Below are 16,775 nucleotides of genomic sequence, written 5' to 3'. Positions count from 1 at the left end.
CAAGCCGTGGCCGCCGCGATGCCAGCCACGGCCCGGATCTGGCTCGCCGTCGACCGGATGAAGCGTGCCGACACCGTCCACACGGCGTGCAGCAGCGTCTTTTCCCTCTGCGCGCCGCACATCGGGGAGGCGTCGTGGTGGCACGAGTGGCAAATCCACCGCACCGCCGCCTTCATCCACATGACCATGGCGTTGCGGTAGCTGCACTCGGCCTGGTCGCGCGCGCTTGCGGCCATGGAGATCCTCTTCATGCTCCAGGACAGGGAGCCACTGTCCCACGTCTGGGTCGCCTGGGGACCCGCCGCCCTGCAGCTCCTGCGCCGCGCCCAGGAGGAGCTGCGCAAGGCGTAGGAGGCTCATGCAGCGTGCCCTTATCCTTCAGTTCGCCCAGAGTTCGATTCATCACCAGTGATCGAGTAGATATATAGTCTCTTACGGTTTTGCGCGCTCTGTTCGTCTCGATCCTCTTCCTCTGGAATTCCGTCGATCCTTGCAGGAATTGATGCTCACTTTGATCAGTTAGATAGAGTGCCGCAGATCGAACATTAACTGATGCTCAGCTTGTTTCTGCAATCTCCTGTAACCTGATCCCTTCGAGTTGCTACGTAGATCAGAGTTTCAGTTTGTAGATCAACTTGGAGATTCCATGTACTAGAACAATATTGATGCTCTGTAATGTTCTTGATCAGTTAGATAAAGTGCAGGTCATTGCTGCTTAGTTTGTGCTGTGACTTGTTTGATTGTTTCTGCAATTAATCTTCAGTAACCTGATCCGTTTCTTAGTTCAATCATCTATGTCACACATCACTGGCTATCCCATGCGTCGAAACTACAAAACTGATTGATCACCGTTGATTTCTCTATTGTAGTTCCCGGCTTACTTCAAACCTGCATGCACAACTCCAAACATATTTTCAGTTGCCGCCGTGCAAAGTCAGACTGTGAAAGTCGACGGGTTGACTTCAGAGCCTTCAACAGGCCCAGTTTAGCGGTGCCATCCGTGTGGAGCGCCACCGAATCCAACATCAGGCCCATGGACTCCCGTCCCCTCTTGTTTGCTCACATTATTCTTTTGACGAAAAACTCAATTCTGTTCGTTTATGCGAGCTCAACAGCAACGCTGTATTCTAGCTGTGTACTGTACGTGCACCATTGCAGCAGTGACGTGCTCTAAATCTGTGCCAGCAATTTGTCCAGTTTTAGGAGCTAATATCTGACAAGGTTGGGTACTCGAGGGACGGTAAGCTGCCGAGATCATCTTTGTCACGAAACGAGATATGGTACTTCAGATAAAATAGCTAGGAAGAGTTTATTGGAAGAGATCAAGACATGGTGCCGGCTTTCACATTTTCCCTTCTTGCATTTCAAAAGAGAGAGCATGTTTTCATTCCTTTTTTATTGTAATAATATGTGAATTGTTCTTTTGCGGGGAATTATCTGTGAATTGTGATGGCATGCGCATCACTTTGCCTCTTTTCCTTCTTCACAATATATGTATGCGATGGAAATTACTGCATCATATCGTTCATAGATTCCAGTGTAACATCAATAACCAACAGCTAAAATCACGCACGGCTGATTGGATCAGTATGTATGAAACTCCAATTTTGCTTTGTAACTTGTCTAATCCGCACTAAACCTGTTTCACACTTTGGGAGAACTATATGATGGTAAGCTGAAGTGTCCGGGGCAAACTTGTGGATTTAATTCATGTTTTACACATTATGCTTATGTCTATTTATTATTTTTTGCTTTTCTTGTGTAGGCCAAACTTCTGAAGGTACTTTGAACTTCATCCTATTTATAGAAAAATACATATTGTTGAAAATTTTGTCAACACCGAGGTCAGTTTTCCCGATATTGAAGAGAGAACAATTTATGATCATGACAACACCACCCAAATTGCACAAGGAGAATACACTATCTGATCAAAGGAAGACAAGAACAAAGGGGGCGGGGGGGGGGGGGTGTGCAAATGCTAAAAATAAATTTTCAGAAAGGAAGGGTCATGCATAGACATCCTAAACTGACACTAGACCCCTACCTGTAAATTTGCATGATCAACAACATGATAATTTTGATCTTATGATACATGACATAGCATCGGGAGATTGGATGGTGCATTACCGGCTTAATCAAGCTGACCCTGCATTGATTGGCCGCTCTTCACCAGAGCTAAACCTCAGACACTTACTATGGATCGGAGTGAGACACTTATTATGGATCGGAGTGAGTAAGAATTAACTCACGAGAAGCTAGAGTGGGAGCGGATGCAGTTCTGCCACCCCACTTCACATGATAGGAAAGCTGGGTAGAAAAGCTAGAGAGAGCCTTTTCTGTTGTAAATGAACATGCTAATGCTATATTTGGAGGGTCAATACTTTGCAAGTGTCACTAAATTTAATGCAGCATACCGATCATACGTGAAAACCACCGTAAGCTCAATAGCCTCCCCCACACACACACACATACTTGATTGCCCGGTTTAGGGGCTCAGTTGGTATTTAAATATGATAATGTTATGTGATATAGTTCGCCGTGTTTGTATAAGCACAAAATGATGTGTCTCTTGTCCGAACAAACGTCAAATTGTTTACCAACGTGATGATGGTATTTTTTATTTCATCTAGAAATCACGACGTAGTAGCCCTGAGCATCTTGATCTCCATCTCTTGTAATGGAGGGAGTAGTTGGTTGGGGCACACAAGTAGTTTGTGGTGTACTCCCTCCGTCCCATGATATGAGAGAGGCACGCACGCATCCCTAGATCATTAATTTAACTAACCAAATATAAATTAAATAATTAAAAAATTATATCATCAGAAAGTTCTTTTGATAATGAATCTAATGATGTAATTTTTGTTAAAAGACGAATCAAATTAAATGCTTGTGTGCCTCGTGTTATGGGACGGTGGGAGCAGTTGGCAGAAACGTACGTGCGCAAAATCCTGCTTCTGCTTGAGCCTTGAGGAGGAACCCACCTCGCCGGCGTAAAAGTAAAACGAACCTGGGAAGGAAGAGCATCCGCGTTTATTTACAGCAGGCGGTAACTTTATTTAAAGCGTCTTCCAACGCAAGGAACCATTACAAATTGGAATCGCCCCCTTCTTCCTCTTCTTCTTCTTCTTCTACGTCCCGCTCATCTCATCCACCGCCATCACACGCACGCGCCCGCGCGGCAGAGCTCCATCGGTTTCGATGGAGGAGAAGCGGCTCTGGAGGGAGGCGGCGCTCATGGTGCCCGAGACCCTCCTACTCGTCGGCACCTCGGAGGGGCTTCTCGCCAGCATCAACGACGCCTGCAAGCTGCTCGGCGAGGACATCTGGGGAAGCCCCGAGGACGACGACGACGTCGAGGTCGAGGTCGTCGTCTCTCCCGAGGAGAGCACCACCGGCGGCGGCTCCGACTCCGACTCCGGGCGCCGCTTCGGGGCCCTCTTGAGGACTGCCAACAGCTGCGGCCTCGCGCACACCACCGTCGGATCCCCCTTGTTCACCACCCTCGACGGCGACCAGAGCTACGGCTCTGGGTTCCCCAGCTACTCCCCCTTGATGAACACCACCGGCGGGCGGAGGTACGGCTCCGCGGCCGCCATGGACACCAGCGATGGCGAGGCCGAGATCGCCCCCTACGACGAGCGCATCCACAACGAGCTGCTCGACGCCGGCTTCGACCACTGGGCCAACCTCCTGGCCAGCGCAATCAGCCCCAGCGGACCCCTCACCGCCGCCCACCGCGAGATCACGCGCCTCGTCGCGCTCCACGGCGAGGCCGGCCACGTCCTGGCCCTCTCCGCCGCGCGCCTCGGCCTCCGCGACGACGGCCCGGCCTGGGCGGCGCGCTGCGACCACCGGGCCGCTTTCCTCCCCAACGCGCACGACGCGCTGCTCAGGCTGAGCGCCGCGGCGTCGGCCACCGCGGCCGCCGAGGACTTCCTCCGCTGGCGGTCGCCCGATTCCCCGCGCCGGAGCCAGTGGGGCTCGGTGGCGAGGAAGCTCGTGGGGGACGCCAGACGCGACGTCCTGGAGGCCCGGCGCGCCGTGGAGCTCATGCGCGACGCCGCCGTGCGCGAGTTCTTCGACGCCTGGGCGCTCCTCAAGCGCGCCGCGCCCTGACTGCACTCCAACCGCATCATCCGACCCGAATGGACATATATTGTTTTGATTGGCGAATCAATTTCTGAGATCGATCAGGTGTGGATCAATCAATCTAAGCTTTTTAGCTGAATCGCAAACAACATCTGAAGAACACCAAGTGCATGCCTATTTCTGAAACTTTTTCGCTCAACTGTAACTGCAACAGTATCTGCAAAACACCAAATGCATGCTAGTATTTCTGCAACTGTTTGCTCTTGCCTGCCTCTGTTTGTTTTTTCCCCATTGCTTCTGATGCAATTGATTTCCGTTTCGTTATTGTTGGTGCTAACTGCTATGCAATGTTAAGGTGCATGCATCATCAGCTCATCGGCTGCCGTTAATTTCTTGCTTAGAAACACACTGCTAATCTGGCAGATACTGTACTAACAGCCCCAGGACACGATACATTCTTCAGTGTTAACAAAGGGATGACATCTTGCTTTTTCTTGAGCCGACATGAAATATATATTAGAATGGTAAGGCAACTTCAGTCTTGCTAGCGACAACCCTTGTTAAAATTTAAAGTCAAACCATCCCAGCACCGAATCCTACAATCTCTCCATAAAACTGAGCTCTGAATCTCCTCCTTTCAAACAAAATTCAGTTCAATGCTGAGATATCGAAGCTCCCCCTGCTTGCTTCTATCTGAAAAATTCCGAGGGAATAGCAGAGATAGCTGCTTTTAGTCCCTTTCTCTTGGAGCTTGCCAGATCTTCCTTTTCTTTTGCCATTCTCTCCCAACACTAGCAGAGAACACAAAGAAGCTGTTGCAGTTCTTCTGTCTCAATCCAGTAGTATGCAAATAACATGTCGTCTCCAAAGAGGCATTGCAGCACGGCCAACAGCAACTGTGTCATAAGTAGACCAGAGCGTGACCGTACAAGGACCAACTTGTAACTCTTACAGATCACAGGCTGGTACTCCAAGGAGTCAAGCACCAATGCAACACCTGGGAATGCACAACATGCAGGTACAAGCCACAAACAGCTCTAGTTTACCTGGAGCTCAATGCTCTGGGATTCAGAAATGTTCAGGGGAAACTCAGGTTTGTCAGTTGGCTCCCCAGAACAGTTATTTGTCAAACTTGGAAGCTAGAGACAAGATTTGGGATATGTTTGGTTTATGACTACATTTGCCCTGCTAAATTTTTGACAGCCCATGAAGATTTGTTCTTGTTTGCTTAGTTGGTTTCTCAAATTTTGGTTGCATACGGAACCTTATCAATCCCCATCACAATCCTTCCACAAATCTTTGGAAAATGGAAAATAAATTCTTGACCATCTTTTGGCTTAGCCAATGGTTGGAAAAAATTAGTAAAGCAAATTTGGTACAAACTCACCCAACTCATAAATTCTGATTGTTTGCAGCAACGCTAGAAATAAGAATTCCAGATGGCAATAAGTCAAGGTTCTCTAGTTCATCCAACTTTGGTTATGCTGCATTTGTTATTTTAGGGCCTCATTTTGCTTTTTGCACCAGGGCCTCAAATTACTCGATAGGGCCGCAGGGCGCGTGGATACAGGCCCGGCGGTGGGCTTCGGCGTCGTGGTAGGCCACGTCGCAGCCAAACCTCTCGTTGCCGCAGCTCACCCTGGCGGCGCCGGCAATGGCCTCGGCGCCGGCGCAGGCCCCGCGGTGCGCGCCGCGCACATCAGGATCAGGTGCCCCCCCGATTCGCACTGCATGCATGTCGCCAAGATTTGCGCAGATCAGAAATTCGAATCAGGGCATTGGAGATTTAGGATCTGAAGCGAGAGTTGGGGATCGAATCGAATGCGGTACTACTGTAGATACGGATTGGGGGCATTGACCGACCTTGAAGATTGGGGGCTTGAGGGGATTGCGGCACACATGGCAGTGGAGGAGCTCGAAAACCTTGGTCTTGTCGAAGAAGATGGGGAAGTCGAGGTCGGCCTGCGGCGGCGGCAGCTCCGTCTTGGGCGCCGGCGTCATGGCGGCGGCTTGCGCGAGCACCACGGCCAGAGCTCCCTCTCCTCCAACTCGGCTCATTTCTTGGGACTTGATGGCTTGTGGAGTGGAATCGACCGGACACACCACTCGTCAGAGCTTTAGCTTTCACGTGGGGGCGTATTAACTATGCTTTAGCTTTCACGTGGCTTCGCTCGGGAAGCCAGGTTCAGCTGAATTTCTCACAAGCTGCTGCCCAGAGAAGCTCCCGAAACTGTTTACATTCTTTTTTTTTTGGCTTCTGAAATTTCAGTTCAGAACTTGTGCTAAACATGAAACTAGTGCAGGTTCACGACGAGTTCAGCAAACAACAGAGAATACACACTTAGATGTTAAATTTTCTTGAGATACAAAAAGAGTCAAGATTGGAGACTCACAATTTAGATCCAACCAATTTCTGAGATTCATCCATGCCTAACATAAAAAAATTGTACCAGAATCACAAGTTCACCAAGCAACGGAAATTTTACTAGAACCACTGAAAAAACACAGTATTGCTAGAGAACCAGAGGAGCTCGGCGACCTGGGGTGGGGAGGAACTCGATTGACTAGGGGGCGTAGGACGGTAGGAGCTTGGGCAGAGGAGTCGGGGAGGAGGTCTTCTCATCCGGCGGCGCTCCGGGGAGGTCATGGCGGATCTACGGGCGGCGGTCTCTGGCGGAGGCTGGCGGTGAAGAGACGAGGTCCGGTGGCGGGGCAACGTCGTCCTGGAGCTCTCCGGTAGGGCTATGAGGTCGTGCTAGCGTTGACAAGGGGCGAAGTGCGGCGGCGGCAGATCTGGGGCAGCTGCAGCGGCTGAAGAGGGAAGAGGGAGGGGCGTAGATCCAGGAAGATGAGGGGAGGGGGCGGCGGTTGCGGGGTAGATGGGGATGGCGGCGGCCGACAGTCGGGATGGAGGGGGTAGGCGTGTGGGGCAGCCGGTTGCGGGGGAGATGGAGGGAGGTGGCGGTTGCAGGGTAGATGGGGATGGCGGCGGCCGGATCCAAGGGAGCTGATGAGGGGAGGAGGGGAGGGGGCAGCGGTTGCGGGGTAGATGGGGATGGCAGTGGCCGGCGGTCGAGATGGAGGGGGTAGGCGCGCGGGGCGGCCGGTTGCGGGGGAGATGGAGGGAGGTGGCGGTTGCAGGGTAGATGGGGATGGCGGCGGCCGGATCCGAGGGAGCTGATGAGGGCGGCGGCCGGCGGTCGGGATGGAGGGAGTAGGCGGGGTGGCCGGTTCTGGGGGAGATGGAGGGAGGTGGCGATGGACATGGACTCGGGTCTTAGTAAAAAATGGTTCGCGGGTATAACTTGGCGGTGGCATTTTGGCCGTAAAAACGGTTCGCCGCGAGGGCAAGTCCGAAAATGCTACGCGGAGAAGCCCAAGAAACTGGTCCGGACCAGTTTCTCCTGGCAGCTGTTTTTACACATGATTTGGGTTGGGTTTCTCCTGACAGCTGGTGGGAAATTTTCTCTTCTTTTGGGCTTCAGAGGGCCATAATCAAGTCTGGTGACCATGACCAAAAGAAGTAGGTCTAGGATGAAAATGCTAATGTGATGTGATTTGTGAGTATCGAACATGGTGTTTTTGCGGCTATTTTTTTTAAATAATACGAACTTTTTAGAATTTTCAAAAATAATACGCCATCGGTCTGGGCCAGGCCGATTAGGGCTTGCCAGCCTGGCCCAAGCCGATTAGGGGCAGTCCGTCTTGGGTTTGACAGGTGGGCAATAATACGTCATCGGTCTGGCCCAATCCGATTAGGGGCGATCGTCACGGCCTCGTCGAGGCAGATGGGGCAGCCGCGGCCGTCCGGTGGCGCCGAGACCGTCTTGAGCGCCTGCATGGTCCTCTCCACCAACAGGGAACGTACTGCATCTGGCTCACATGTTTGTTCCATCTGCGTCGTGAAAAATGCGGATGTCGATTTAATTCCTTCCCAATTAAGCTATAGCTCTTGTTGTTGGTGCTTCACGGTCTCCAGATTAATACTGTAGTTAGCACCTTAGAGAGATACGGCCTGTGTCTCTATTATACACGGAGGGCCGCCGATCGACTTCTTGTCCCACTCGGACTCGTATGCCAGTGCCTGCAGGTTAGCGGGGAGGAACACTGGGCAATCACAAAGACATTCAACAGCATTGTGTTCTACGATTGCATGCACAAGAATGCATGCGTTTTACAATCTGAGCACAACTCTGAGTTCATCCAGGTCTATGTATGTATGTATGGATGGATGGATGGCATCCAACAACACCGGCTCTCATTCTACGCCGTAATCCTCACCGAAATACTTGTCAACCAATCCATTCGCCATGTTCCTCATCACATCGTTCTCGTGGAACTGGAACCTCTCCATAGCCTCAATGCCATCCTCCCTCTCCACAAGATTTGGGCCTTGTCCATCGGGATATCCCCTCATGGCCTGCAAAAATCGGTAATACACCTCTTAGCGTATCTGTAGAGACGGCCTCATATGATGAACGAGGTTTTGGGAATAAGATTGAAATAGCTCAAGGCAGTAGCATTTCCTCACCAGTTCCAGGAACTGAAGTCCAAGTCTCGCGCTCTCTATATCAGCAGATCTGAGCAAATTTATGAATCCTGGGAGGGCTCCACTGTTTATGATCGAGACTAAATGTTCCACGATTATGTTTGGGGGTTCACTACTTCCTGCTGGGACAACACACAGGTTGCCCAGGGTGTAGGCTGCTTCCTTACGGATATCATATTGTGCATTATTCAGGAGGTGTATCAGCACAGGTGTGGCCTCACTGGTAAAAATCAATTTCTTGTGCTCAAAGCTGCCTGCTGCTATGTTTGACAATACCCATGAAGCCTCCTACATACGCAGTCCACGAATTTGAAATCAAAAGAATAATACGTGTTGGCCAAATGAAGTAAACTTGAACCAGAAAAGGAAATCAGACCTTCCTGAGAACCCTATTGTCACTCCTCAAGCATTTTATAAGACTTGATAAAGCTTGATCTAAGAACAAATTTAGTTAGTACTTGCAGACTGTAAATCATTAGCAAATGAAACATGGTGCTATTATATGATTAGAGACAAAAGGGTTCATTAGCTAACCTGTGATATTGTTCCCAACAATTAGGATTGAATCAACCATGTATCCATCCCCAGCTACAACATTTCCTAAACCACGAAGTACCTATTTAAAGTACAAGTATCAATTTGCATGAGCGGTGAAATCAAATACACTTCTTTTGAGGGCAAAACTGCAAGGAAGGGCCTGATAGTAAAAATCACACCACATAGACTCTTGGAGGTTTAATAAAAAGTGCACAATTATTGATGAGAAAGTATCCTTATAACTGCAGCTTTTTTATTTGACGGCTCTATCAGACATGATCTGCTCATTCATGCATTGGATATCAAATTGACAACCATATTCTAAACATGGTTACGGAAGTTCGAAGTTTGAGCCAGGAGGCATTACTCTTTAAGATACGGTCAGTTTGCTGGGTAGTAGTTAACTACGATAAACATTGTTAATAATAAGCATTTCCAGGGAAAGCGCCAAAAGTGTGAATAAGCAAAAAGAACACTATGAGATCGGAAGAGGAAAGAAGAGATAATACCGGAATGAGCAACTGTAAGTTCTCAGATGCTAGCAGACGTCGAATCAGCAACTGAGGCACATGGCTTCTCACTATTAAGCTAATAGCTTTTTCTGAAAGTGCTGAAAGATATACCACTACCCACGCCACCTCAGTTGCTAGCTCTTCATCCCTGAAAGATCGCTAACTCATCAGTGGGAGTAATGAGCAAAAACATGCATGCCACTCCTATAAACTTTAGTTAAATGTTCTCATGCCATTTACAGATCACAGAAATACCTAGAAAATATAACCAGGACTGGAGCAACTGCACAAGGAAAATAGTAGCAAGTGTCCAGCAAATACAACTTGGCACATGATACTAATTTACTAATAAATGAGGAGGTTGAAAGGAAGTACTGCTTCTACAAGCCTATATTACGATCATATAGTGAAGGCCAGTTACAGAGCACAGGTCAGTGAATCTGAACAATATTCTTCATGGAACTGTAAGAACCAGAATAAATAACTGGAACCAGTTGTAACGAGTAATAAGTTAACAACAGGACAAGGATAGGTCTCCTTGAATCTTAGAAAACCAACCAAACGGAGAGTAAAATAATTAATTGAAATTCAATGCAAAATACAAAGATGTCTGTTAAGAGACATACGCCTTTTCCAAGTTCTGTACGATCGCATTTAGCACACCCTCGATGCCAATAAGCTCATTCACAGCCTTGGGATCAGGCCCCTAGGTCATAAGAGAAACATAGATCTTAGTAAAATGATGCTTGGTCAATAGCCACTTCAATCTTACGCTTAAGCACTAGGAGCTCCTAAATAGACTCACTTTAAGCTTACGCTTAAGGATTCATAATTCCTAGATAAGCTCTGGGAGAGACATAACTATTTAACTTGACAGAAGAAACTTGAGACTCATACAGTCAAAAGTAAGAGATGTAACCTTGATGAGATTTGACAATGCCCATGCAGCAGTTCTTGCTGCCGAACCCTTGCTTGACAGCATTAAGCGGGCAAGAGGCCACAAAGCACCCTGTGCGAGTAATGTGCTTCTCAGATCTGCTCCTTCACCAGCAACATTGCCAATGGCCCACGCACATTGCTCAGCAACAAGTGTGGAGCTCTTTTCTACCAAAATAGAATGGGGAACTTTTTTAATGTAATCAAAGCTCCAATTTCCAACCGAACTGCAATCAAATGTCTACCTAGTACCTACCCAACGTTCATGATAAATGTGCATTACAGAGGACCAGAGATTAATATATTCCTAATGGGATGAAAAGAAAATTATATACTCCTCAACAAGGGAGAAACCGAACCACCAAGGTGAGCAACAAGCAATGGTAATGCGGGCAGCAACGATTTTGTTTCTTCTGGTTCCCCAGCTGCTATGTTTGTAAGGCACCAAGCGGCCTCTAGCAACTGCAATAAAAGCATCAACAATCTCCATAAGACAAACTGTTGAAATGAGTGTAAAAAAACAAATCCAATGCGAAGATTGGACACATATAACTGTATAACAGCAAATAGATAACATGGAAGTTATTTTTCAGGTAAACTAGAAAGCTGGACTCTCTTTTTTCCAATGCAAAATGATCAACCTGTTCATCTGAAGATCCGAAAGACAGATATTGTACCAAAAGAGGAACTGCTCCAGCTTTAATTGCTGCTTCAATTGGAGGTACTTCAGACTGTGACAGCAAGCGTCTCAAAGCACGAAGCACCTCTGTCTTCTTCTTCTGGGCCCCTTTCCCCCTATGAAGCATCAAATGGTTGCAGAATACACTACTCCATAAATAAAAGTTACTAGTGTTTAAATCAAACCTTACAACTTATTGACGTGTATCTTCAGAGTGGAATCACAGTAATCACACTAAGCCAGGTACATAAAAGATAAAATAGAATACCCAACAAACTAAGGTCAAATTTGGTTTATGCATGTGAATCATAACTCATAAGATAGCAGCATACATTTTTCGAGTCCAATAAAATGGGGCGTGTAAGAAATAATGCAAATTCTTCTCCATATGCACCACAAGCAAACATTACATGAAGAATTTGATCTCCGGTAATTGGTATACAGGAAAAGAACTACGAACCTATCAGGTAGTCATAGGCAGTGGGTTTGTTTGGATTCCATAAGAAGAAAACAGGTAGGTCTATAATATGCAAGGTACAACTAAATAACGTGTCAAGGAAGGACTTGTACTAGCACATGAGGAGATTCCAAGGAAGGCACATACTGGCTTGACAAAGCTGATTTCAATTCTTCAACAGCTTGAGCAGTTCTTGCTTCAAGACCTTCTTTCTCCTTATCAACAACCATATCATCCTCCTCAATGCCAGCATCATCGCTACCAGAAAGCGGGGTGCGGCACACGCGCTTTGCACGGATCAAGGCTTCCCTTCTTTCCTTCCCTATTGCGATAGCCTGTTCCCGCCTCCGGCTAGCTGCGGTATTGTGCACTGCAACCAGATTTCCAACCAATTAACGCCTATAATAACCAACAGTCTAGCAGCAAGCTCCCCTACAAGTGTGTTCAGTATTTTATTTTTGCCACCAGCAATTAGTTTATGATGGAAAAGAACTAACCCTATGATTTACACCAGATGGCACTTCATGGTAGTTTGGTACAAAACACACACAATAAGATTTAAGCGCTCGTGTAAACTTAAAAGTTAAGACACTAGTAAACTTGAGGGAAATTTCTACAGGCAGCAGACGTAATGACACTCGAATGGAACTGAGATAACATTCCACTCCTATGACTAGTTCAACTCATAAAATAGGTCATCTAACTTGCAGAAATGCATTTCAGGCAACCTAGGTTTCAGTCACAATTCACTACGTGTCAAATTGTTGGCAATCCCACACTAACTTTCTCACTATTAGCAAGTTATGAATAACTCAAGTGATTCTACACAACCAAAGGTTGCTGCTAGGCAAGATAAGCCACTATCCGCTTACTCTTTAACTTCCTAACCAGCTCGATCTTCCATGGCAGAGAGACGGGAGAAGGCGAGAAATAGTTCGCGCTCGTCGCTAATAACCCCAGCAAGCAAGTATACTTCCTGGTTTACTTAAGAGAGTATCGGGGACTTCCGCCACCGGCGGCGGAGCCACGGCGAGGTGAGCAAAGAGGAGCCGAGGAACTGGGCGTGAGGCGGGGAGGGAGGGAGCGGACCTGAGGACTTGATGGCGTAGCGGTGCCTCTGGAGCGGAGAAGCGGGAGGCGGCGAGGCCGGGGTGTTGCCGTCGGCCATCTTTTACGGCGGCGGGAGCTCGGCGATGGTTGGAACCAAACGGGACGGGACGGGGAGAAGACCGAGTAAGCAAGACCGTAGAGTGGGCCCAGCTCGAGATTGCTCGGTTAGACCATCTCCAGGAGCTTCCGTATCCAATCCCCATAGTTAAATTTGAGGAATTTGATCAAAATAAGAGGTCCAACAGCTTGCCCATCTCATTTCCTGAATCTAGTCGTTCGCTATATTGCCTTCGGGATCCCCCAAAGTGAGGAGCACGATGGAGAATCCCCATCCATCAACCACCCGATCGGAAGGTTTCGTTCCGCCGAAATCTTCTCCCGAAGGTACTCTCCACGCGAACGTGCCTCCCTCCGTCATCTCCCCGCCTCCCTCTGCGCCGCGGCCCTTGGACGAAAGGGGAGCGGGAGATGCAGCGCACCCGGATCTTGGACGTCGTCAGGGATGGAGAGAGGGAGGGGTCGTCGGGGATGGAGAAAGGGATGGGCAGAATATAGGGCAGCGCTTGGCAGGGAGTAGACGGCGGCGGCGCAGGTGTTGGTGCTGGGCAGGGACGCAGGGTGCGGCTCTAGGCAGGGGAGGAGACGGCTGCGCTGGGCAGGGCATTGGGGAGGGGCGCAGGGGGGCGGCGGAGCTGGGGAAGGCGCTTGGGAGAGGTGCAGGGGACGGCGGAGCTGGGGAGAGGCGCGGGGGGTGGCGGTTCTATTTGTTGGAGAATGGAGGGGGGGGGGGAGAATCGGGAGTTGTTTTCTTGGGAGTTGAGAAGTAGAGGTAGAGTGAGACTGGGAGAGTAGAGGGAGGCAATGGTTTTTTCTTATCGTGTATGGATAAAAAATATGATCGCTAGGTCCTTATCTCGAGTTTCTATATGATGTATGAATTACAATGTTTGATTTCAAATCAGCTGGAAGATTTAAATATAATATTATACTCCAATTTACTTAAATAATTTAATACGAATAGAATGAAATGTTTTTATTTCAATTATAAGCATTTCAAATATACTGGCGAGGGATGCTCTGGCGAGGGATGCTCTTATATTTATCTTGCTGCTAGTGCGGGCCGGCTTATTGCCCACGGGCCACAACATTGGGCCCAACTCTGTTTCGTGGCCCAGCGTTGTCGAATTTCGCCAAAATATGAATTTAAATTGCTGTACGTCTGTACTGGCTTCTTCTCCAACTGGTTTTCATCTTCGTTATTGGTAGAATTGAATTGCAAATTGTGGCATCCGAACTAGCTCTCGGAAGTCGGAATCGTAGATCAGCAAACATGTAGTGGTAAAACACAATAATAAGGTCCAGGATATCACTGAAAATAACACTCTGACATTTGCAATTCAGAGATAATCTATATACACAACAAGCAGACAAGTGATATATTGCAGTTCAGAATCCATACAAGACACAGCAGTAGGCAACGAGTACACACATTTGGAATGTTCAACAAGAACTCCCAGAAGATAACAAGCGGGAGTTGCATTGCACGGCAGGGCATGTTCACATCACATATTTGTATATACTGACGACGAGGTGAAGATCTGAGGAAGCAGAACATCAAGGGCAGAAGACCAGCCAGGGCAGGGAAGGAGCTGGAACAGCTCACATGCCACGAGCCATGTTCTGCTCCATGGGTGGCATCATAACCAAGACGGAGCGCCCGTTGTTGAAGCCAGGGTGGGGGACCCTGCGGCGCAGCTCGCGCCCCTCCTGGCAGAGGGCACAAGGGTGACACATGTAGTGTGTTGCTAGGTCGCAGACGACCTCCAGGTGTTCACGCCTCTCCTCGTCCTCAGCGAGGCCACGGCAGCACCCACATTGCCTAGTGAAAGCCTCGAAGCTACCCTGGAAGACAAAACATGCAGCGTAATCATGTCAGCACATCACTTGCGACAGCTTCACAGTGGGATAGGACTGAAGCACATATGGCAGAAGTTCTATCTAAGAAATTTGTGTGAATAATCTAAGAACTCGAGATAAGTATGTAAGCCTTGGCCCAGCATCCTGCTTCATAGTGAGTGACAACTAAAAATAGATATATCTTCTCACTGCAAACTGAGAAGATCTTTTGGAACCATAAAAATGAGCAGATTGAGAAAACTTGCCTCGAGATTGTATCTTCGACGAATAGCTGTACGAGTGGGATGAGAAAACCATGGGGCTAGGCAGTTCCACCCAAAGAGAGAGTTTCCAAGCATATAGAGGCCAGTGTAAGGCAAGCAGCTGTTTGCAAAAGTTCCCGGTGCTGCTGCAAGCCTCTCAACATTGCTACCATACAGCACACATGGTGCCACACTTCCGAGAAGACCTGAAAATATCCAAACACCATTCAGTTAGTTATTTGTTAATTTCCAAATTAACAAAAAGCAATCAAAAGGATTGCTACGGTAAATATTTCGCATTACAATGAACAACCACAAGTTAGTTGGCATTTGGTTAGTTAGGACAGCATTGTCATTTTTTGAAGAGACAATTCAGCTCTGCCAGACTACCAGTAACTTGTTTGAAGGAAAATGGACCTTAGGGCCTAGACAGAAGGGTCCAGATGCATGTATTAGTTCGTATTACAACGAACAACCACAAGTTAGTTGGCATTTGGTTAGTCAGGACAGCATTGTCATTTTTGGAAGAGACAATTCAGCTCTTGCAGACTACCAGTAACTTGTTTGAAGGAAAATGGACCCTAGGGCCTAGACAGAAGGGTCCATACGCATGTATTAGATAGAAAAATTAGCATACCACACTAGAACAGTGCTGGCTGATAATGGAAAGAACCATAATTAAAACTGAAAGTAAAACAATGTACCTTGTATAAAACCTTTCTACTGCCATTTAAAGAATACCAAATCAGAGGCAGCCTACAGTAATTTGCAAGTTGTGAAAACATTACACAGAGTTCATTACAGTGAGGGAAATGTAGCTTAATCTTCAAGTGATGCACATAACTTAGTGCTAAGGGTGCCTCCCAAGAAGCAATTTGCAACCTACAAATGTCACTGAGGGCTTATCATGAAATATGTGTGCAAATTCGTACTTTCAAGGCCTCCAGGAGTCACGATCCTAAACTCGGCATCGATAAGTAAAGCATTTGGCAACAGATATTAGTTCTGAGCAAGTCAATTCTTATATTAATGTTGCCCTGCCCTACCATCCTACTAACTCCTATTAAGAATTACAAAACAAGAAGCGAACTGGACAGATAACAGATGTTATGACAATCAGATAACAGTCTTGGACACCCCAACCAGCCCCCAGGGATCTCTTAGCTAAAGTCAGTGAAAATCCTAAGCAATCCGCCAAAATCGAGCTGGACAGAAGCAGAGCAAGCACGTGTTCCTCTGCCCAACCACGAAGCCAAACCCTAAACCGAGAGATCTGGGGGGCAAACGAGGGGGGCACGTACACACTTCGAGGTCGCTGCTGCAGAAGTCGTCGTTGCGGCCGAGGCAGGAGAGGATCCCCGAGTCCCAGCTCTCCCGCGGCACGGCGGGGCCGGAGACCGGCTCTCCCATGACGACCGGGACCCCGTCGGCGCAGCCCTTGGTGGCCTCCGTCGGCAGCTTTTCGTCGGCGGACGGGGCCAGGAGGGGGCTGGCCTCCTCGTGGTCGACTTGGGTCGCGCCCATGGCGAGAGAGAGGCGAGGAATGCTGCTTCTTCTGGCTAACGCGAGCGAGGGCGAGGCAGAGGGAGGGGATCGTGGAGGAGGAGACTTTTGGCGGAGGGGCGGAGCTGGAGCGGGTAAAATAGGGCGGAGGAAGCGCGTGGAGGACGACGACGATGGCGTGGCTTCCTTCGCTGGTAAGTGGTAAGACAGAGAGACACGTTCCTTCTGGAACCCGTTTTGTTCA

General features: G+C 48.3%; 3 protein-coding genes and 1 long non-coding RNA gene across 7 annotated transcripts; 1 reads left to right on the top strand and 3 right to left on the bottom strand.

The window, feature by feature from the left end:
* The first annotated feature begins 2,943 nt into the window (after positions 1-2,943).
* Positions 2,944-4,342, top strand: LOC100824370. Its single transcript, XM_003565160.4, has one exon. It carries the CDS (start codon positions 3,199-3,201, stop codon positions 4,114-4,116), a length of 918 nt encoding a protein of 305 aa, XP_003565208.2. The 5' UTR covers positions 2,944-3,198; the 3' UTR covers positions 4,117-4,342.
* A 1,045-nt stretch (positions 4,343-5,387) lies between these two features.
* Positions 5,388-6,253, bottom strand: LOC104582450. The gene is made up of 2 exons (XR_730176.3): positions 5,953-6,253; positions 5,388-5,816 (listed from the first exon to the last, which is right to left on the bottom strand). It is a non-coding gene; the product is annotated as an uncharacterized LOC104582450 (long non-coding RNA).
* Positions 6,254-8,197: 1,944 nt separating this feature from the next.
* Positions 8,198-13,059, bottom strand: LOC100823374 (importin subunit alpha-2). Of its 4 annotated transcripts, none has more exons than XM_014899394.2 (11): positions 12,849-13,059; positions 11,907-12,129; positions 11,265-11,418; positions 10,959-11,085; positions 10,607-10,791; positions 10,314-10,393; positions 9,685-9,835; positions 9,173-9,254; positions 9,015-9,073; positions 8,621-8,926; positions 8,198-8,509 (listed from the first exon to the last, which is right to left on the bottom strand). In XM_014899394.2, exons 1-11 carry the CDS (start codon positions 12,925-12,927, stop codon positions 8,348-8,350), a joined length of 1,608 nt encoding a protein of 535 aa, XP_014754880.1. In that variant the 5' UTR covers positions 12,928-13,059; the 3' UTR covers positions 8,198-8,347. The 4 variants fall into 4 exon arrangements, with proteins under 4 accessions (XP_014754880.1, XP_024315253.1, XP_003567730.1 ...); XM_024459485.1 differs by having other exon boundaries at positions 11,301-11,418; XM_003567682.4 differs by having other exon boundaries at positions 10,983-11,085; positions 12,849-13,058.
* A 1,176-nt stretch (positions 13,060-14,235) lies between these two features.
* On the bottom strand, positions 14,236-16,746 carry LOC100844068 (cell number regulator 8). The gene is made up of 3 exons (XM_003567748.4): positions 16,330-16,746; positions 15,032-15,234; positions 14,236-14,771 (listed from the first exon to the last, which is right to left on the bottom strand). The coding sequence occupies exons 1-3, from the start codon at positions 16,550-16,552 to the stop codon at positions 14,529-14,531; spliced, it is 669 nt and encodes a 222-aa protein (XP_003567796.1). The 5' UTR covers positions 16,553-16,746; the 3' UTR covers positions 14,236-14,528.
* Between the last annotated feature and the right edge of the window lie 29 nt (positions 16,747-16,775).

Source organism: Brachypodium distachyon, chromosome 2 (genome assembly GCF_000005505.3).
Source record: "Brachypodium distachyon strain Bd21 chromosome 2, Brachypodium_distachyon_v3.0, whole genome shotgun sequence".
Classification (NCBI taxonomy): Eukaryota; Viridiplantae; Streptophyta; class Magnoliopsida; order Poales; family Poaceae; genus Brachypodium; species Brachypodium distachyon.
Note: the sequence above shows the minus strand (reverse complement) of the source record. Positions and strands in the feature narration are given on the sequence as shown.

Coding starts and splice junctions, on each gene's coding strand:
- LOC100824370 (XM_003565160.4), top strand. CDS start 3,199: ATGGAGGAGAAGCGGCTCTGGAGGGAGGCGGCGCTCATGGTGCCCGAG.
- LOC100823374 (XM_014899394.2), bottom strand. CDS start 12,927: ATGGCCGACGGCAACACCCCGGCCTCGCCGCCTCCCGCTTCTCCGCTC. Junction 9,074..9,172: donor TGTTGGGAACAATATCACAG/GTTAGCTAATGA, acceptor ATTTGTTCTTAG/ATCAAGCTTTATCAAGTCTT. Junction 8,927..9,014: donor ACAATAGGGTTCTCAGGAAG/GTCTGATTTCCT, acceptor CTGCGTATGTAG/GAGGCTTCATGGGTATTGTC.
- LOC100844068 (XM_003567748.4), bottom strand. CDS start 16,552: ATGGGCGCGACCCAAGTCGACCACGAGGAGGCCAGCCCCCTCCTGGCC. Junction 15,235..16,329: donor CAGCAGCGACCTCGAAGTGT/GTACGTGCCCCC, acceptor GGATATTTTCAG/GTCTTCTCGGAAGTGTGGCA. Junction 14,772..15,031: donor GTCGAAGATACAATCTCGAG/GCAAGTTTTCTC, acceptor TTTGTCTTCCAG/GGTAGCTTCGAGGCTTTCAC.